Consider the following 22,225-nt stretch of genomic DNA (forward strand, 5'->3'; position numbering starts at 1 on the left):
ATGCATAAAAGGCCTTTAGAATCAGTACCAAAGCCACAGATTCCGCCCACAGAAAAAACAAGAAGTTAGCTGTAGTTTTATTGAAATGACTGTTATTGAAAGCCAAACAAGTAGTCACTACTGTATAGGTTTATTGTTGATAAAACACTTTCCCCAGATAGAATTTGACACAGACTTATGGTTACAGATATCCACTGTCATAAGGATTCTACAGTAGACCAGTCCTTGTCAATAACACTGATAAATGATTCTGCATGATACAAAAGGAAATACTTGCTATTGCAAAGTGTGTTCTCAAATGGTTTGCTGCATTTGCTTCAAACAAAAAAATCTCACTAGCAAATTCTTGGCACTGTTCCAGGCCAGATTAATGCATGAAACAAAAAAAATTATAATTTCTGCAAGCAGCATAGAAAACCTCATCAATTACAAAATCAAATTCCCAAAACAAAGCGTATTCTTTACAACCATTGTTCATAACACATAATGACATTTTTCTCAAATAAATTACCCATGAATGATGTTCAATTCCCTGAAGTTCACACATTATAGTGCATGCAAATGAAACATGGATGTTCTATACTCAAGATTAATGTCGTAGCAAATCAGGGATCTTTCTCTTCTTTCATATTCAACGAGAAATAATGATAATAGAACCATTTGAATTCATGTTGTTACACAGTATTGTTCTGGAGCAGGACTGTCTAAATACCTATAGCGCTCACTGTAATAGAGCAGGCAGGGACAGTTTGGGATAAAGGAAAAAAGGGATGAAAGAAAGCAAAAAGTGGAAAAGCAATGAGAGCAAAATCAAAGAAAGAAATGCAGAGGTAGAGTGAGAGAGGCAGAGAGTGAGGTAGGGAGGACAGAGCAGCGTTGGGGCTTCTCCATGTTAAGGCCTAGCTCTCCTCTCTCTTATCAACCCAAAACAAGCTCATCTATAAAGCCCATGAATGCAGAATAACTTTTTTGTTCACGAGGCAGTGACTGAGGGATTATAAAAATGCCAGCCACTTTGTTATTTTATGAGCCACAGAAGAACCTAATGATGGTTGATTACCTACCATAGAGGCTTGTAGACTAGACAACTTGCCAGTCCAAGCTGAAATTTAAAAGCCTTTAGCTGGCGGCTAGTATAAATTTCCCACCCTGATATCTACAGTTTATACAGAACAGTATATGACATAGGCTCTAGCTATTAAGTGCTTCAGTATGTAATTGCTATATGTTTAACTTCCACTTGTAACAGCAAGAAAACATTCTCGTAGAAACTGTTTTCTCTCGGCCTACACTTACTCACTTTATATAGAAGCTACTGATTCATGTGGAAAAAAAAATCTGATTCACTAAAGGTCAAATGGTCTCCCAGTATCTCTAAGAAAATAAAAAAGGGGGGTTTAACAGAAAGAAATTGGAATAAAGGGTCAATTATTTGGCTGATCCAATTGTGAGAACCGGCAGAGAGGGGTGGCGAAACAGAAATGTGTATTCTGTCCCAGTAATATTGCATAGACATAAAGCAGATTACAGTCACCAGTTACAAGACAGCAAAGCAAAGTGCCAAAGATGAAAACCCTTGTACTCCCCTGCCTGTAACTGCTCAGACAGACAAGAACCGGAAGGGATTAGAGGGTTCGATGTTTAAGTTTGTAACATTTGGACAGTAATACAGTATGCAAAGGGAATGGGTTCAGTTTTTTTGGCACAAGACTGATGTCTAGTGGATTGTCCTGATTGCAAAGTGGTGTCTCACTGACTGAGTGTGTGCATGTAGTTATAGGTAGCTGTGATTTGTCCATGTGCCCAAAGAGGCGGGGCTATCTGAACACCCCAACATTGATTGACAGCGCCACCTCTGGCTTCCTGGCCTTGGTTGGCCCGGCCTTCTTCTCTGGTCCGGCCCCCTGAGCGCCGTCAGATCCTGCAGCCTGCCCTCTAAAAACAAGCAAGGATACAGGACTTTACAACAGGGTCTTGTATAACAAATCACATAACATTAAGCCTAATCAAAACTAATGAACATACTTCACTGTTAATTTCACAGCTATAAATCACTGTGACCATGATGGGATTGCCACTTTAAAAGGATATAGAAGGCCTTGTAGTTAGTTACAGTAACATCCGTGAAGCCGTAATCACAAAAAGTAATATGCATTTTCCATGCTACTAAATCTGTCAATCAAAGTAAAGAAGTCCCACCCTTTCCTGCGTTGCTCTGCCTGCTCTCTCAGCCTCTGCTGGCCCTGCTCATCCTCCAGCGTGCAGAAGTCCCTGTTGCTGTCAATCAACAGGTTCTGTCCAATCAAAGAACAGATTCAATGTTACTAATAGAAATGAATCCCAAAAGTTCTAAAGTGAATCATTTTAACACATTTGTTTACTGAACATAACCTGAGTTAGCAAGTTGTTTTTTTTATTACCTTGATGCCGATTGTGTCTCCATCTTTGAGGTGGAACGGCGCTCCTAAGAGTGATTCCGCCTTTTTCTTCTTTTTTCGTTTGGAAACCTGCTGGCTCTGCCAGTAAAAGACACAGGATGTGTAAGAGAATGCTGACATTTCGGGATTTGATGTTCGAAATGAAAAATACATCCAATGAGTTGCTGATGAACTGAACAATGATCAAGGTCTGATGTCCTATCGTTGGCCACTCTTCCCTACATTTATTGCAGTCAATATTCCTCTCTAATATTCTTCCCACGGTCTCTTTCTGCTGCTTCATCATTTCCTCTTTCAACTGAATGTTTTTTATTGAGCAAGACAGTGCAAACACACATTTTGATTGCCCACTTCCCGACTCTTTCCCAACCAGGGTCTCTTTTCCTCCCCAGAAATACATCTCTTCCTTTCATACCCAGTTGGAGATGGTATCCCAAGTGTGTTTTTCTGGCTGGTGTTTGGCCAGCAGCAGTGAGTCAGGGGAGAGGCCATACTGTGCAGCCAGGGCAGTGCGCAGGGAGCGGGGGGAAGAGTCGCGGGATGAGTCCCAAACCAGTTCCTCTGGAGGGTAGTAACACCTCTCACCTGGCACTCCCATCCGAATGTGCAGCAACACCTCCTTGGGGCTGAGAGACAGGAGGAAAGTAAGGGAAAAGAGGTAAAATGAGAGAATGGGAAGGATTGAAAAGAAGGAAGAGATTGCAAGAGATGGTACACACACAATGTTGAGTCATTTCTCTTGACTTGTTGGGATGCTGCATAAAAAATACCCATGAGCAGAAATCAGCTACACCCAAACCTTACCCAAGATCCTCCTCTTTCAGTAGCTGTTGCACACAGAGTTCTGCACCACTGGTAAGCTTCAACTTCCTAAGCAAGAACAACCAAACAGAAAAGGCGGGTTATGAGGAGGAGCAATGACTGAAAAGTTTGGCATCTATCATGATGAAAAAGACTGGTACGGGAGGGAAAGTGGCCATAAATAATGTTTAAAGGAATAAACCAAGTGAGAGGGCATTTGGAGAGCAGGAGGAGTGTGCGTACCTGAGTGTGAGCTGTTGTCCTCTGAGGATTCGTGCCAGCCGCTGTCCCTCCAGCTGCCACACACGCAAGAAAGCGGGGGTTGGCACACACACACTCTGAAGGGCAGGTAGCGTCATCACCTGGTGCAGACGGAGACATGCAGGCAGAGCGAAAAGAGAGTTTTAACACATCAGGTAGAGAGAAGCATCAAATCCACATGCACACACACCTTGTGTAGCCTGACTTGAAGTTTTCTATAAAAGAAAACAGCAGCAGTGTTTCCTTTACACTCGTACAGCCAGTAAAATGTAAATAAAATAAAAAGTCATCATCTGGCCTTATTGCTCAACCTGTCCCCCAAAAGATAACAATTACAGCACAATTGTCCATATATTATGATAGAAATATCGAAATGAGATATGAGATTGATGAGATTCTTAAAACTGCAAAACCTACTGGAATTGATCCTGAAATAGGCCCAGAACCAAATTTACAGCCAGTCTTTTTTCAATTTACAGTGTCTTTATCAATGTTTAATATGATCAGAGAGGATTAACTGAGGATCCAAGAGGATTAACTTAACTTGCACACACACACACACACACACACACACACACACACACACACACACACACACACAGTCTACCTGAGACTTGAGATCTTCCAGCGTGGCCTCATCTGTGATCTCCACCTGTCCTGCAGTTCTCAGCTCTGCCATGGTGCCACCAGACAGAGGAAGCAACTGAATGTGTGTTTCACTTGCAGCCGTACCCTCCAGCATCTGGCCCTCAGAGCAGCCATTATCAGTGTGATTAAAATCTGTTTCTGAGCTGTTTCTATCCAGATACAGCCACACAGATAACTTGAGAAAACCCTGACAGAGAAAGAGAGAGAGAGAGAGATGTGTCACAGGCTAAGGGGAAACTACAGCCAAAAACAAAATGTTTATAACAGAAAATTCTGTTGAAGTACCTTTGGAGGTAGCTGTCCTTCTGTGACGACTAGTGTCTCCCCGTGACTTATCTTCAGCTGTGACAGAGAAGCATCCTGAGGAAAACAAAATGTTGTTAAGACATCCATTGATAGATACTGATGGAAAATGAAGAGGGAGGACTGCATAGACAATAATATATGTGAAAGCCTCTTTTATCCAAAGTGCTTTACAATTCCAGGAGGGCAAAGAGAGGCATGGAGGGAAAAATTAAGACCGCATCTAGCCACTCACCTCATCCATCAGCGGCTCACCAACCTCCTCACACCAATCGAGCCTCCTCAAGTGCCAACTATTGCCTATAATTCAAAAGACATTAATAATAAATCTCACTTTCCACTTTCACTGAATAGGCGAGGGGGGACATACTACCTAAAAATGTTTTTTTGATTTTTACAATGTGAAGTTTCAGTGCCACATGTCCTAAATACTGTTTCACAAACCTGTCCACCCAATAATGTGTGTAACCATGGTGAATACACAGTTGAGTCTACACACAAGTTTTGCACACACAATGTAAAACTCACCCAGCACAGAGCAAACACTATGGAGTTTTACCTTCAAGTCCCACAACATCCAGCATTGCCTTTAGACACTGTAAACACAACAATCAAAAGGTTGTACACACACATATTGTATATATATATATATATATATATACACATGTATATATACTGTAGATGTCTTAGCAGAGCTACCTACGAAAGACACACTTTGAATATTTTTCTCCTCACCTCCTTGACAGTACAAGTCTGCTCCATAATTATGTCCATCTCCATGCCAGCAGAGGGCGCTGCGCCCACAGAGAAGTGCAGGAACAGCTGCAACGCAGAGAGAAAACCTCCAAACATCAGTCAAGCATTTGAGAAGCTGTGAATTTTCTGACAATCCCCCTCGCTTCCTTAGTTCTCCTTTAGCTCACTTGCTAAAATCTACAAGTCTTAAGTCAGGTTTACCAGTGCTTGAAGCTAGTTTTCACCTTTGTATCTACAAGTACAAAGGGTTTATTGAAGATTGCAAATAAAAAGAGCACACCTGTGATGCCTTGGGTGCATTTCCAGGACACAGAGTCAGTGTGGTCATGAGCCGCACCCCTGCATCCCGAACACTCAACTCCTCACACACTGTCAAATAAACAGAGAAACCTGATTAAGTACATTTAGTAATTGTCTGCTATGACTTCAGAGGTTGACAGATTATGAGAGATGAAAGATTAGAACCAGGGGAGTATTTATTCAAATTTAGCAATGGGATAGTGTAGAGAAAAGGCATTTTTATCTCAATATTTTCCCAAAATAAGGGGAATTTCATACAAAAAAAAACTGACAGTACCTGGAGGAAGGAGTTTCCCTGTACGGTCCACCTGTCTCAAACAGTACTCCGCAGCTAGCCAGTGAGACAAAGAACAACATCACATTCACGTATGTATACTATTATACAGAGTCAATATAAGGACACAAACACAAATACTAGCTTGAATAACAGCTAGGATTAATGTTATTTGCAGATACAGTTATATGTATAATACTGAGTGTCTTGCCTTGGAGCTGCTCCTGTAGCTGCAGCTCCTCGATGGCTCTCTGCTTCACATCACACAGCAACTGGTGGGAGAGAGGCGTGCAAACACAAACACATATTTTTCAGAAAATACAATCCAATGCTGAAATGGAGAGAGAGACACAGAGCAGAGAGAGAGAGAGGGGAGCAATAGAGATACAAAGAACAGACACAGAAACACAAAGTTTGAGGTCGAGTATGAGTAACTGACCATATTTCCTGAGGCCGGAACCCTGGCTTTCTTCCTTTCCTCCTCTTTCTCCCCCTGTCCTCCTCCACCTCCTCCTCCTCCATGCGGTCTGAACTCCACCTGGAGCCAGCGGCAGTCTGACGGTGTCGTCACAGTGACCACATCTCCACTTAGACTGAACACACTGAGGAAAGTGGAGGGCGCAGTTGTAAAACACACACAAACACAACAGCATGTATGCGCCTTTCCACACTGCAGCAGACTCACCTGCTGTCGAAGGACTGCGGCTCCAGCACCAGCAGCGCGTCTCCATCTTTCAGTGACAGCTCCTTCAGGGTCCGCTGCATGTCTTCAGGAGGGAACACCCTCCATCCGCTCGCCCCTCCCCCCTCTCCTCCCCCCTGGCCTCCTCTCTTCACTCCCCCATGCTCCTGGCACAGCAGACTCTCCTGAGGTTCCCCCAGCGCCTGCCTCACCTCCCCTAGAGTCGCTCCGCCTGCGAACCCTCTCGCCTCCCTTTTAAGTCCTGGCCCCCCATTTTCAACCATGCCTGTACCCTCTTCGTGCTCCACCCCGTTCTCCCCCTGCTCCTCCCCATCTTCCTCCAAAAAGGGGCGAACGACAGTCAGCAGCACCGGCTCATACTCTGCTCCAGTTGGGACAGTCGCACCACACACCTGAAGAGACGGAAAGGGACCAGAAGAAGTGTCAGCCATTTTGGATCTAGACAAGAGAGCGGGTTTGTTCGTACTGTGTTGAACATATTGAGTTTAACTGGAATTACAGTCACTCTGGGTATTGTGTTGGATTATGTCTTTCCTCACCTCTCTGCCATTCCACACAAACAGGTCAGAGTTTGTGTAGATGCCTGCACTGTACAGGGAGACATTGTCGTCTGCAAAGAGACACAAGCAGAATGTAGTTAGTGAAATGTACAAATTACTAGCTTCTACTGTCCTGTTGAGGTGTTTTGCTAAGTATCTAACCTATAAGAGTATTGTAGAGGTGTAGACCCGCTGGAAGACACTTGGCCACAGTCAGAGCCATATCCCCTTCCCAGAGTTCCTGCATCTGAACAGACAAAAAACACATATGCACACACACAGCTTACTGGTACCATTATTTTCTTTATCTCCAATCTCTATGGCAGCCAGTGTTGTTGGTAATGAAGTTACCTGGTATATAGCTAACCGCAGGTCTCCCACAGTCTTTCTACGGTCGAAACTGAGGGTGGGGATCCCATCCTGCTCTTTGCCGATTGGTTGAAGGGCTCCATTTCCTAGCCTGTAAGAAGGTGCTAGGTGCAAATGCAGCTCCACAGTGTTGTTGCTGGCTTCAAACTGCTCACTGTAACAGGTGCAGCATGAACAGCATGGGCACATATTAATTATGTAACAAACAAATTACCATACAATATATAAATGAACAAATAAGCTCAATAAAATAAGATATTTGTCCTATGACCATAATTCTTTACTTAGCAGTTCTGTTACACATAGATATTCTAGGGACACAGGAATATGTGTTACCTCCATTTACCTCTACTGCTTGTAATGTTGGCTATTGAGGAATTTTATATTGTTGTACTGTTACACTCAGTGTAAGTCACTCTGGAGAAGAGTGTCTGCTAAACAGCTAAAATATAATGTAATATAGCGAAATATGCAACTATGTGTTTGTGTCTTCATACCGCCTCTGCTGTAGTTTGCTGTTCTCCTCCTGAGCCATCTGTGCGAGGTGAGAGGGAACTTTATACAGGGGATTCTTCAGCGCTGTACATGGACAAACAAAGAGTAATCATAAAGAGTTTGTTCAGTCTCTCATCAGCTTCCCAAGTCCTCTCTCTTAATAGATAACACATTGTCAGTCTGGATCCTTGCACAGTACAGCTTACTTCCTTAGTTTTTGATTCTTTCCTATACAGTTATTGATTGTTACCATATTACAGTCTGTTGACAGCAGACAACCAAATATGTAAAAGTCAAAATGGCAAACACACAAAACAGATGTTTCGATTTTCACCAACAAACTAAAATTGGGCTCTTTGGATGGGAATCTACAAGCGGGGGAAGTGTGACCCACTTGTTTTTTCCTGTTTTTTTTCCTCCCCGCTTAACTTGTCCTTTTCTTTTTTTGTCCTCTCTTATTCACCTCTCTGCCATTTCCTTCTCTGATCCGACTGTGCAATCACATATCCTCTCCAATCCCAATGCAACACATGGCATGCATTACCTTCGCTGGGCCTGTGCAGCTGTGTTTTCCTGTAAAACAGCATGTAGGCACTTTCTTTGCCCTGGAACTGCTTCTCTATTTCAGACTCCCTGATGGAGGTCACCGTTGAGTCGTTCAGATCAAACCAGTGGCTACCCTGCCGACAGACAGGAAGATACATCGAGGTAAACAGGCAACATAATAACAACTAGGTGTCCGTCAGGAATCAAGATTAAAAAAAAAAAGTAGATCAGCTGTTTTTTTGTCTTTACAATGGCTCCTGCTGGATAAATTGACTTTTAAACCTTGGATTCATGCTGAAATGTGCCCATTCCTCGACAATACCTCTAGTTCAGGCTTTGGTTCCTGGTTTAGTTCTGGTTGTGCTTCAGCAGGTCCTGGGTCCTGAGCTGGGGTAGGTTCAGGGTTAGCGGGGCGTTCTGCTGGGCTGGGGGGCTCGGTCACGGGGCTTGGCGGGTTTGCCTTCAGTCCCACTCGGGTACCATTAGACACCAAGATAAACACATCATTGTGGGACTGCAGGAACTACAGCAGGAGAGATGATGGTAAAATAAAGCATATGAGGTAAGGGAAAAGTAGGAGAAAACAAACATCACAGAATTATACCAGCAATCATTGCTGCAAAAGAAAACTAGAGCACCACATAATTACTAGGATGCTACACATACCTTGCCTATGGGGCCATAGTGCTTTCTGAACTTTTTGCTCCAAGATGAACCAATCTTATCCATCAGTTTCTGGCCCAGCTGGTCCAACAGCACACTCTTGGACGGCTCCTAGTGGAGGGGAAATGAACAGCACCTAATTAATAACAGTTGTGTCACTGTCTGGTGATGGATTTACAACAGGGAACATGTAAAAGCATGTACAAGAGTCCATGCATTAGATAAAATGCAGACAAAGGAAGATCTTAGAGTCAGGTGGTGTTGTACCTGGGCTATAATTGTAGTGAGGACGGACAAGGGGTCGTCTTGTTCTAGTTTTGGCTCGCACACTTTGCCCTGCTGGACCTTCTTCTGAGTCTTAGGTTTGGAGTCTTCCTCCTGAAAACAAGACACAGTGTTACCTTGATTAGTGCACACATTGACAAGCTTACAGATTCTGATGAACTGAAAAAGTTTTGCTTTTCAGGTAATAATGCACACAAGCAAACCTGCCTATATGCACATATGTTATCTACATTCAAAATTCAATACATTTGATTTTTACATTGCACATCTGCACACCTAGACACTTTCTGTTCATATGTATGAGCCTCTGATAATGTGAATATGACATACTGTATGTGGTAAATTCACTTTTTAAAGTATTATATACTGCATATATCTTGATGTTTTTGTACATTTTATTTATCTTTCTACATCATATATTTGATATAGAGCTGCAACGATTAATCGATTAATCGATTAGTTGTCAACTATTAAATTAATCGCCAACTATTTTGATAATCGATTAATCGGTTTGAGTAATTTTTTAAGAAAAATAAGTCAAAGTTCTCTGATTCCAGCTTCTTAAATGTGAATATTTTCTGGTTTCTTTACTCCTCTATGACAGTAAACTGAATATCTTTGGGTTGTGGACAAAACAAGACATTTGAGGACGTCATCTTGGGCTTTGGGAAACACTGATCGACAGTTTTCACCATTTTCTGACATTTTATAGACCAAACAACTAATCGATTAATCGAGAAAATAATCGACAGATTAATCGACAATGAAAATAATCGTTAGTTGCAGCCCTAATTTCATATGTTTTATATTTTCATAATGCATATATTTTCCATTCATTTATTATTTGAGTATGTTCTACTGCTATTATTCTGCAGACGCTGCATGCATGTTGTAATTCATATACTTTTCATTAATATATTTCTACTTAATATGTTTCAGTGTTAGGCCTGTTTCAATGTTTCATACTTGTCATTTGCTCTACTCTTTACTCCACTCTTCTTTATATCCTATTTTACTTTGCTCTACAATATTACTATTTTAATAGTAATATTAAATGTTTGCTCTTCTGCTTTTTCTCACCGGTGGCTCCCATTGGCCGAGCTGGTCAATGTCTCTGATGTACACATGGTAATGGCCGCCATAGCAACCACCTTTATGGATAATCACAGAGAACAGCTCATAGGAGTAATCAGAGTCCTCTCCATCAGTCTGTGAGGAAACACAACATAATAGGGTTAGAGTTATCATGTCATCTTACTGTTAAAAATACTTTTTGTATTAAGTGAAGTGTAGACCTGGAAACAAAGAAATGGAACAACAGGATAACAAGATAAGTTCCGTCAATAAGAATCTATTTCATATGTTTACATGTGTCTAATCTGAAAATAAGTGAGGCCAGAATGTTTAAATCCTCCTAGTACCTGTTCACAAAATGGCCGCAGGTTGATGGTGAGGGGGAAGGTGTAGCGGCCTGTCTCCTTGTATCGTTCACATTTGGCATAGTCAAAGCTGAATCTCAGCAAAGACATGGTCATGAATGGAGGGAGCTTCCTCAGCTTGGCAGACTGAATCATGGGAGGGATGGGAAAGGATAGAAGGTCAAATAGTGAGTGAAGGACAATAATTATTAACAACAATAAATAAAATAAAAGTTTATATAGTAGTATAAGTAGAAGTCCTTTTACACTGATTTGTCTATTGCATCCTCTTGTTTATGCAGTGGTTTATTGCACATTATAGTTTTAAGTGTTTGTTCAAAGCTGAAATAGGAAGATATGCAGGATTTCAACATCTCTTAAATTCACTATACCAAAATCTTTTTACACTATAAAGCAAATACAAAGGGTAACAGAATGTGTGAGTGTAACCTGTAAGCTGGGACTCACCTTGGCAGCAGTGACTAGTCTGTCACACTGTGCACAGCGGTATAAGTTGTTGCCCTCAAACAACTCTTCCTCCACAAACATATTCCACAATGCCTCTTCCAGGCTACACACACCACACACACACGCCGTCAGGTCCAGGAAGTCCTCCTAAAGAAGGCATACACAGATAAACATTTACACCAGACCTGGGTCAATCAGTAGGTGCAAATAATTCTTAGTATTTATTTAAGATGGGTGAGATTTACTGCACTAGGACAATTCCTATAGTGTCAGATGTCAGTCTTACTAAATTGAAAGTAAAATACTTTCCTGCGATTGTCTAAAGTTTCTGGCACGCATTGTACTGTTCTGTGCAGCAAACCCCATCCACCCTGCACCCAACTAGGCTAAAACTAATCCCAAACAGTATTCGCAAACACTATTGGACCAAATTCTGATATGTACACATAAAACATGCAAATGTATACAGCGAGCTATGAGTACAAAATCTTTGTAACAGCACGTAGACTTCTAAAACTCTCACACTGAAATTAACAGAAATTACCCACTGGAAAGAATCAAAAGTAGAGGACACACTCCTGCATAAAGGAGCTAAGTAAAGAAGGCAGAGAAGCGTAATGAATCCTTCACATCAACACACCTGTCTCTGGCTGACGTTACCACACTCCTTGCAGACAATGCTGTTGACTGTGGTCCCATGGTACAGGCGGTGGATAAACGAACTACCACTAGTGCCCACAAGAGAGTGCTCCAAAGCACTGAACAGAATCCTGTTCAGCTCCTGCACATCATGCTGATTAGTCCCCTGAGAAAGATTGAAAACAGGAAAAGGTTCAATTCAGAAACAGAAGGACAAGGTCACAGTTTTATTTTAAATAATTTACACAAAGCAACTCTCATACATTTTTCTCTATATCGGCACAGCCAGTTCCTCCTGCCCTCATCTATGGCTAAGGTTACACTTTCCATTTTGATGCTATTTTTGAGATCTGATTATAAATATCAAATGTAATTAGATCCCATCACTGCTTGTAGAATAGAATAGAATAGAATAGAAATCCTTTATTATCATTGTACAGAATACAACGAAATTAGGAGCGCTACTCCTGATCAGTGCAATTACAAGACACAGGGAACAAAACAGAAACAAAACAACCTCAGCAAACAAACATCCACAGCCAACAACACAGGTTCTAAAATAATAAGTAAAAATAAATAAATACCATGTAATTTTGCACTAGATTGTATTTATTTATGTACACACTTGGCCTGGAAATGGTGGTTATGCATGTCCTGCGGCTGCTGTTATTCAAATCTGTGTCTGCATTACATTTTTCCTACTCTCACTCTCCATCTTTTTACTTTGCTTGTATGCACACTGCAGCTGGATTGCATCCAGACTATGTGGAATTCCAGTCACAATGCAAGCCTGACCACTTCCATATCAAGCTTGGAAAATTTGATCGCAATGTGAGCAAAATCCAATTTTGGCACATCTAGACGCGTCCACTTAATGCCACTTGATGCCACTTGATGCCACTTAATGGTGTGACTGGATGATAAGGGAAGCACTGAAATGATGAGTGTAACTTTGGCATATGTTTGTCGCTCTCTCTCTCTCTCTCTCACTGACACAGATAACAGACACAAACCTCACTACTGTTCCAGCCAAAGCTGTCGGTGAGGTCTGCGGTTGAGGCACTCTGCTGGTCCACTAGCAGCAGGCTGGCAAATAGTCTCTGCAGCTCCAATGGGATCACTCTGACCTGAGGATGACAGGGGAAAGGTTTATTACAACACGCAAACACACATTACATCCATGATTCAACTACCAGCATTCTGCAACACCTACTTTGGCCTCTGGTTTGTCTTTGTCCTCCAGACATCCTAATTCCTCCGCTCCCAAGCCGAACAGCTCCTCTGCACAGACAAACACACAAAAATGATAACAAGTAAAGTCACATTCTTTTTCTCAACCAGCTGTCCTTGAGCAGACCTGCTTATCTGCTCTACTGATGGGTCTAAATCTCTTCCTCCCATCAAAAAAGGACAGGTGATCTGACCTCACCTCTGAACTCTGGGGTGAACAGCAGGGTCTGGAGCAGAGAGTTGAGGTAGCAGGTTCCTCCCTGGTTCTTAATGCCGCACAGATTGCTTCTTCCCCGGGGTGGAGGTGGCTCTTCTCCCCCCTTTGCAACTCTCCCCGTGGAGGGACCGGGGGAAAAACCTTCCTCCTCCTCTTCCTCGAAAAGATTCCCAAACATGCCTGCCTTTGTGAGTTTATTTTACTCCGTTTTCTTCAGTTATTGTGTGGCTCGTTTCATACAGGATTTGAGCTTCGTATTTCGTGTGTTAGCACTCCGGTTTGCCCTCTTGCTATCTCATCTTGGTCTTGCCAAGTTCTCTGTTGACAATGGCTGGACTGACTCTGAAATAAGACGACTTCACGGGGCTAAACATAGCTACTATTACCGGCTGTGAATGCGATTGGATATTAGCTGTCTTGATTAGCTAGCACGCTAGCAAAGCTATTGAATGGCAAACCGAAACCGATGTGCGTTGTGACAGCTCAGCAAAAACACAAAGCTCTGGCTTTCGGTAACGTTAATGTTCAGTGTCAGTTCGACTCCAGCTACCTTCGACAAAATCGCGGCTTGTCAATGTCTAACCACGAATACCGTTCACAGCCAATGCTCCTAGGTATGTTTTTATGCGAGATAAATTCGGTCATAAGCTTGTCCTTCCTTCCTCTGTCTTAAAAAAGGTAATAGACGAAACGTAAATAAAAATACCGTTGATGAACAGTACGCAGCCATGTTTCTTCCAGGCAGAAGGTAGAGTGGTGATTTGTGGTACGTGTAGTGTCACATCCGGATCTTTATAGCGATCTATTGGTTTCGTGTCTGTAAAAACTACATTTCCCACAAGTCTTCTCTTCGAAGTTACAAGAGGATCGTGGCACTTGTAGTCTTGTGCCACAAAGCATGATATTATGGTATCTGTAGGCTCGTTTGAGATGACTACCTCCACGTCTGGAAAATAGACGAGAGTACACTCCCGACAACACTCCCGACTGCACTTTTTCTTCTTCTTCAGTTTTGTTTAACGGCGGTTGATAAACAATTTAAAAGGTGCCTTACCGCCACCCACACTCACTCCTCTAACGACCCAGACCTTCACGTTACTTATTTTTTATTTTAATGTAGGCAATACAGGTGGCATTTATGGAAAATATTACATAGCATTCTAATAAAATAATATACGGACTGCTCATGGAGTGACATCTTGGAACAGATATAAAAACTGAAGTTTCTTCATGTCACTGTGGGTGTGTGAGACACCTGTGATGAACCAATGAGCGCTCAGCTTGAGGTGTTTCCCATCATCCTTGGAGCTGTGCAGTCGGTGGAGAGCGACTGCACAGCTCCAAAAACTGCAGCCGCCTCAACTTTTCTAACCATCATGCAACGGACCAAGCAGTCGCTGGTCTAAACTGCGCAGGACTTGCTCATCTCAAACGAGCCTGATGTCTCTGTGGCAGGGATGGGTAACCATGTGCCTGCAGGGCTAAGAGTATGCAGGTTTTCATTCCAACCAAAGACTGTTAATCAGAGACTACACCAGGTGTTTAGCTGCTAAAAGAGACTACACAAATCAGATGCTACACCAGGTGATTTACTGCTAATCAGAGACTACACAAATCAGAGACTACACCAGGTGATTTCACCACTAAAAGAGACTACACCAGGCGATTTACTGTTAATCAGAGACTACAAATCAGAAAATACACTGGATGATTTCACTACTAATCAGAGATTACAGCAGGTGATTTCATTGCTAATCAGAGATTACACCAATCAGAGACTACAGCAGGTGACTTCATCACAAAGAGAGACTACACCAGGTGATTTCACCACTAATCAGAGACTACACCAGGTGATTTCGCTGCTAATCAGAAAAATCACCTGGTGTAGTCCCTGATTTGCAGTGACATTTGGTTAGAATGAAAACCTGCACACTCTTGGCACATTGTTGGGGTATATTTGCCCATCCCTGCTCTAGAATAATCAAATAAGTGAAAGTATTTTCCTTGGCCAACACACATTTATATACAAACAGTTCTTGCACAGTTTATAAACTTCTTAACAGTCTTGTTTATTTCAATTTCAATAATTTACTGACACATTTTGATTAATATAATGCATGCAGTCATGTCACAGGCAACAAGAAAAGAACATTTTCTTTTTAGGTGAAAGAAGAACATTTCCTATTCATGAACAAATTGTTAAATATTACAGTGTTAAATGCTCTCACAGAAAAGCTGTATTCTTACAGAAGCTGTCTTAAATTGTATTAATCTGAAATGCCCATATATTCTCACAGAAAAATCCAAAGTTTATGCTATATTTGTGTTGAATTGAGGTACATCAGTTGGTAGCCTAGCACTGACAGATAAAATTAGGCTATCTGCCATTGAGATGTAACTGTAGCTAGTCTGAGGTTGACCCCAAAACTGTGAACAGGTACAGTATGGTAAAGGCACAGTTACACAAACAGACACATACATACACACACACACACACACACACACACACACTCATTTCACGCATTCATGCAAACATCTTCTCACACGGGTATTCACAGACACACAAAAATGTGCATTTTCCGCCTAGTGAGTTTTCAGCCTGAATACTTTGGAGAGAGGTGCTTTGGCGCTAGAGTAGATCAGGTAAGACTCTCCTTTAGAGCTGAAAAACTCCCAGTCACTGCACCCAATCGTTGGGAGCCAATGGACAGGAACGAAGCCTTCATATCCCTGCCACCTGAAAACAGACAAGAGGAGTCAAAATTATGTCAACAATCAAAGCTAGATTCGTATTTCTTACATAAACTATGGGTTGAGACACAAAATTGTCTGTGAGCCTTTTCTCGGTGGATCCACACATGTCAAGAATGCTGGTATGTTTTCACGAGTCGATATAAATCTACATTACTACACTCTAGGTGTATGTCCCTTAAATGATTTTATGACAAGTACCACCAGGTTACAGGCAATCAGGATGAATTATGTCACTTTTACTGGGAGCGGGAGGCGTGCTGTTGAAAGGTTGAGTACCTGTAGAGAATGCTGTTGAGAGAGTAGGAATCTCCGTCAAAGGAGTTGGCAACAACCAGGAAATTCTCCTCCCCGAGGCTGAAGAACTCCCAGTCCACTGCACTGGAGGGAGAAAAGAGTATGAGGAGAGGATGAAATGTAAGGAAACAAACAGGAACCGGGTGATTATACCGGGTGTGTGCATGTATACGTGCAGCCGGCATATATGTCTGGCGTCTGTCTGTACATCTGTACCTGTAGGTGACAATATCCTGGAAGCGGACGAACAGCTGTCCGTTCATGTCCAGTTCGTAGATAGTGGAGTTGATGGCGTATCGACTAGGCCCGTTACCATGGAGTCTGTGTCCGTTGGCAACAACCAAGAAGACTCTGCTGCCAATCTGGAACATTTCCCAGTCTGTGGCACAGTATGTCTAGATTGACAGAGAGAGAGAGAGAGAGAAGAGACTATAGGTGAAGCGGTGTAAACTGTGAATAACTTGCTTGAAAGGAGAACTGAGAAAGGTATATAACATAGAGCAATACTTGTAAAATAACTGTCAAAATTCTGCAGTTTCAATCATTTCTAGATGATTTCAGATGATTAATTTCCACCAGCCTCAAGGTGTTCATGTGAGCCTCACATCCAGCTGCGGAGTTCCCCTAAATCACAGATCCCTCTGTGGTTTCTCATGTGACTATCAATGTGTCAACACACTCACCTCAAATGTGGCTAGATTCAAATATATGATTCACTATCAGTTACATGTCAAAGCCGTATCTCTCAAGCAAATCATGGCTAACCACATGCTCTATTTTTGGCCTGTCTTAAATCCATGAACACACCCGTTCCTCGCTCTCTCTCTCTCTCTCCATCTCTCTTTCATTATCCTTTTATCTTTCCCCGTCTGTATTCCCTTCCTTCTTTGTGCTCAGACAAGATGGTTTTTCATACTCAGCTCAAAGATACAGATCTTATCAGAGGAAACCGAAGCCCAGCTCGTGAGCACATGAATGGTATGGAAATCATGCAGCAAAATACAACATTAAAGCGTCATTAATCCTGAGTCCACACCCACACCCATACACTTTTCAAATCTTCTATTTTTGAGTGATGGTATATCAAATTCCCTTTTGTCTTTCTACCAAGAGATACAACCTGCCACCATTTCCTCAGGACCAATAACCATTACTCTCTATATTTTATGTTCACCGCATACCTTAATTGTCTGAAACACTTCAAAGCTCCCGTTGACCCACACGTAGATGACAGAGTCTACATGAGTGGTCACTCCGTCAAAGGCGTTCGCAACCACCAGGAAATGGTACGGTCCGACGGTGAAGAACTCCCAGTCGTAGGCTCCTGAGGTCTGTAGCGTCTGGTGGACCTCAAAAGACTTTGTCAACTTGTTCCACTTGTACACCACACTATCTATGGTGTGATTATTATTGCCTGAAAGACAAACCAGCAAGACGGAGAATACAACAGGTAAGTAATTTCAGGAATTCTGAGGTTAACAATTAGTTATTTGATGGGCATGTATTTGTCAATAAGTTGTCGAAGGGCCAAGTGAATTTTAACCTTGTCTGTGATTGGCCACAGCGAGATAGGTGTGTCGATGGATGCGAAAGGCCTCCCAGTCCCGTGCACAGTGGGTCTGCAGGGTCTGGTATCGCACAAACCGTTTTCTGCTTTTGCTCCACTTGTAAATCACGGAGAACTCAGCCTCTGACTCTTTCTCAGCGTGCTCCTCTGGCCCTCCTCCAGAGTTAGACACCACTAGAAACGTCTAGATCGAAACAACAAAACAGAGGTAATATGAGTTAAGAATCCATAGGGGGATTAAAGTGTGTGAGTGCATATTCAAAGCTCTCCACACAATTTCTGAATGTGTGTATACATGCATGTGCTTGAGGCATATGTCACTCTATCCCACCCACCCATCTTCCACCTCTTTGTACCTTCTTTCCCATGCTAAAGTGTCTCCAAGCCAAGGCTCCATAGGTGCTGATGTTCTGGTAGACCTGGAAGCCTGTGCGGCTCCACAGGTACACAGCAGACCCAGAGGCTGTGGACCGGTGAGCCATCGCAGCCATCAGACCCATGCCGGGTACCTGGAACACCTGTAGACAGAATGGAGAAAAGCTTGTGATGATGTAGTTTTTCATTGTGTTTTTATGCACATTCAATTAAGTATTTGAACTTGAAGATAACCAAGAATAATATCAGGAAGATGATCATTTAAGCTGCACTAGACAATACACCCGTTTTATCAGCCTAAATCACAACGTGGAGCTGCAATAGTAGACATCCCATCCCCCCAAATTGATTCACCCTATTTCCTTCGATTCATTTCTGCTTTATTGGATAGTCACAGACAGAAAGGATGAGAGAGAGACAGAGGAATGACATGTCACAAAGGTCCCAGGCTGGATTTAAACCCAGGGCATTGCAGGCACATGGTATGTGCCTCAGCCACTGAGTCACCAGGATGACCCTGATTCAACCCATTTGCCAAATGAAAATTCCCATGTAGGTTATGGTCACTTCTGTGCCCACATGAAGTAAAGAATCAAAACTCTGGGCGAGTGAAATAAAAAACTGTCTCTTAAACAGCAGTGAGTGAGCGCTCCATCCACAGAGAACTGGTCCCACCAACGTTCTTCCCTTTGATTTCCTTTGGTATGAAGCGATCACAGATGACACATATGACATGCGCATGCTGTGTGCAGTTTACAGTGACAGTGTATTGCATGATTTCTGGGTATTGAAGTTTAAATTTCAAACAGTGCCAACATTTGAAGTTGCCTAGTGAAACTTTAGGTTTGTTGATGATACAGCCAGGGGTAATGAGGATCCTATCAAAAATAGAATAGCGTGTATACACAACAAATGGATACCTCTACATCATATGTCTCTGAGGTGGTGGAGAGGACCTGATGCTCCAAGACATAGTCCAGACGTTTATGTTCTGAGGAGAAGAAGGGAGATGGGGAAGTGAGAATTTTGTCATATTTTAGCTATGCTGAATAGAAACTTGCTCTTGCGTGGATGGTTGAGTCAGTTCTCACCCTCTAGCACAGGGATCCACACTGCACCGTCGCAGAGGTAGAGGCCTTTCCTGAGCGGATTGAACCACAGCTGGCCTCGTAGCAGCTCTGTACAAAACCGTTCCAACCCCACTGATACTCGCACCTCTGCTTCTGACAGTGAGAAAGACAGGAAGACGGTCAAATAGGCCAGGAAGCAAACAGGCGGGCGGACAGCCAGCCAGCCAGACAGACAGACATGCAGAGACAGACAAAAAACGCCATGTGCTCCATCACACTGTATCATATGTCTTTAAAATGAAGTGTAAGTGTGCGTTACCGTATGAAGGCATATAGCCCAGGGCCTCCTTCTCCACGGCAGGCAGGTCTAGGAGGAGTGGTGGTACTGACAGAGCTGCTAGTTTTGGGTGGGAAGAGGGGCAGATCTGAGCGGTGGCGTCCGCACCCGGCACCAGAACCAGCTGTCGCAGCAAACCCTGGAGGAAATTGATGAAGATTTAATCCTTTTAGAGAGAAATATAATAATTATTCAAGTGGTTTGACATCTCAATTCTTATTCTTATTATTTTCTTATGGCAAAAAAATAAGTCTTACTGAAAACAGGCCTTTCCATCTCCCCCGATTGCCAATGTGGAACCTTGATCCCTGAATGTTGAGGTCAGAGGGGAAAGACCTAGAGGGAACCCTGTTCGCCAAACATAAGAATAATAATATCATTATTTCAAATGGCTGAGGTGAGTTTTCCTTCTCTAAATTAATAAAAGGCATCAGCAATTAATCAGTAGGCTCCTCCATTCTTCTTCTATTTTTAGGTCTGAAACAGAACACTGAGAGGAATTGTATTAACTGTGTATGTGGTGTGTGGTTGCTGATATTCTTCCCTTTTGTGCGCCAGAGGGAGTTTCCACTATACCACTAAAACCATCTATCACATACTGTCAGGCCAATATGATATGCCTATAGGGCGTAAGCAGATTTGGAGCTGTGCCATCATGTTGCGATGAAGGATCTACTACCCCTCAAGGGAATCAGGAGGGAACAGGAAGAGAGGACGATGGCAGAGTATCAGAGAGTGTGAATGAAAGAAAGAGTGGCAGACAGAAAACAGGGAGAAGATGGATAAAGAGAGGAGATGGAGGAAGGTTTGGAGAGAAAAAGATAGAGGTAAGCAGCACTGAGAAGGAGCAAAAGAAACCGATGAACTCACATTTCCAGTGGCGAGCTGCAGTCCACTGTGAGCTTGGCACGGCCGCCACTAACGGCCATAACGAGGGTATGCCATTGGTTATCGGCCAATCGCGTGCCTCGGAACACCCAGTGCTCCGCAACCCCTCCGTGATCTTTGAAGAGAAAGTGCAGACGGTTTCTCACCAACCTCAGCCCCAGGAGGACCCGTCCTCCATTTACATCCCTCTCTTTGTTCCTTTCTAAATTTGTTCCTCTATCATTTTCCTCCTCGTCTTTCTCCTCCTCCACAGTTCTGTTCTCTTCTTTTCTTTCCCCCACCACAGCAAAGATGTATTCATTTCTCTGGAAGACAAACAGACATATTCAAAGTTGGGCGTTGTGTCTATGAGCCGCTGCCGTCATCCAAAACATTGAGGTGTTTCAGATGATGGATGCTTACCTTGGGTGCAATGTGAGAAACCTTGAGCGTCACAACAATAGAGAAGTCTTGGGGGAAGAGGTCACAGTTGGCCAGCAGCTGGGAGGAGGGGAAGCTCAGGGAAGAGTGGGGGCTGGAGAAGTGTACGCCCCTCACCCCTCCAGCCTGCATCATATGCACCCCTGGCATGAGTTTGGAGGTGTCCCGCTCCAGGACAAAAGACAGAAGATCCAGAGGGAGCCGATCTGCAGACAATAGGCAGATAAAGAAGTCAGGAAGATTAAGTTTTATTTTACCACTAAAGCAATTTTATACAGAAATTGCTACGCTATAAACTAATAAACTAATTAATGCTATTGCATCCTCGAGTCTCTGAATCCCCTGATGTGTGAGAAATAGCCTTGGGTGATGGTGGAGCTACAGTGGGTAGTTGATTGAGTGTTATTAAGAAATCCACCCTTTGGGCATGGGAATGATGTTAGAGTATTACTGATTCCCACATAGATAAGAGACAACATATAAATATGCTCCCTGAACAGATTTGCATAGATGTTTTGTGGAATCTGTAAACAAATCCAATGTCTGTACTAGTTTGTGGGTGTTTTACTCAATTTGAGCTAATGTTGCACACATAGCTAATGTTGCACGCATAGTAGCACACACAAACACTCCCACTCTACTGTAAGCAGACTCACACAGTTGGAATTATCCAAAAGAATTTTAGCTGGAGGGGTTTTACTCATTTAGATGAAACCATAAACCATTCATTCAAACAATCATTAACTGAAAAACAGGCGTGTTCAGCTGAGCTCAGCTACTGAATAGAAAGGATGAGGTTGGGAGAGATAGAATAGAATAGAATAGAATAGAATAGTACCTGTGCAGTGTCTCCATGTGTCCGTGGTCGTGTCAATGACCCTTAACCCCAGGAGCAGGAGCAGCACGAACGTCAGCGGTGACATCACAGCCAATCACAAACAGCCTGTTTGGTCCAGATGCCAACTGGCCCTCATGCCTCCATATCAAAGGGATTTCTCTGTCTCTATCTATCGCTCTCTCCCTCTCCCTCTCTCTCTCTCTCTCCCTCTCTCTCTCTCTCTCTCCCTCTCTCTGTCTCTCTCTCACTCTGTTTCTCTGTCCTTAGAGAAGATACAAATCAAAGGACTGTGTATTCTTGAACAAATGGATCCCAGCGAGCATCTTCAA

General features: G+C 42.9%; 2 protein-coding genes across 2 annotated transcripts; both read right to left on the reverse strand.

Annotated features, from left to right (window-relative positions):
* Positions 1–121: 121 nt before the first annotated feature.
* usp40 (ubiquitin specific peptidase 40) lies at positions 122–14,085 on the reverse strand. Its single transcript, XM_071538543.1, has 31 exons — positions 13,336–14,085; positions 13,120–13,187; positions 12,920–13,033; positions 11,908–12,072; positions 11,268–11,414; positions 10,803–10,946; positions 10,462–10,590; positions 9,364–9,474; positions 9,100–9,207; positions 8,756–8,956; positions 8,432–8,567; positions 7,890–7,971; positions 7,375–7,546; positions 7,186–7,270; positions 7,024–7,094; positions 6,467–6,876; positions 6,221–6,383; positions 5,993–6,053; positions 5,785–5,838; positions 5,488–5,576; positions 5,187–5,273; positions 5,011–5,047; positions 4,687–4,751; positions 4,434–4,508; positions 4,108–4,335; positions 3,483–3,601; positions 3,243–3,308; positions 2,854–3,064; positions 2,421–2,516; positions 2,200–2,294; positions 122–1,935 (listed from the first exon to the last, which is right to left on the reverse strand). The coding sequence occupies exons 1-31, from the start codon at positions 13,529–13,531 to the stop codon at positions 1,818–1,820; spliced, it is 3,903 nt and encodes a 1,300-aa protein (XP_071394644.1). The 5' UTR covers positions 13,532–14,085; the 3' UTR covers positions 122–1,817.
* A 1,851-nt stretch (positions 14,086–15,936) lies between these two features.
* On the reverse strand, positions 15,937–21,981 carry LOC139660584 (thrombospondin-type laminin G domain and EAR repeat-containing protein-like). The gene is made up of 13 exons (XM_071538759.1): positions 21,897–21,981; positions 21,041–21,264; positions 20,621–20,943; positions 20,008–20,098; positions 19,733–19,889; positions 19,435–19,566; positions 19,264–19,334; positions 18,325–18,486; positions 17,945–18,152; positions 17,583–17,815; positions 16,618–16,796; positions 16,384–16,485; positions 15,937–16,090 (listed from the first exon to the last, which is right to left on the reverse strand). The coding sequence occupies exons 1-13, from the start codon at positions 21,979–21,981 to the stop codon at positions 15,937–15,939; spliced, it is 2,121 nt and encodes a 706-aa protein (XP_071394860.1).
* Between the last annotated feature and the right edge of the window lie 244 nt (positions 21,982–22,225).

This window comes from Centroberyx affinis, unplaced genomic scaffold (assembly GCF_046629955.1).
Source record: "Centroberyx affinis isolate AG114_WGS23_722 - 3 ecotype Tasmania unplaced genomic scaffold, CSIRO-AGI_Caff_v1 ptg000198l_1, whole genome shotgun sequence".
In the NCBI taxonomy this organism is placed as follows: Eukaryota; Metazoa; Chordata; class Actinopteri; order Beryciformes; family Berycidae; genus Centroberyx; species Centroberyx affinis.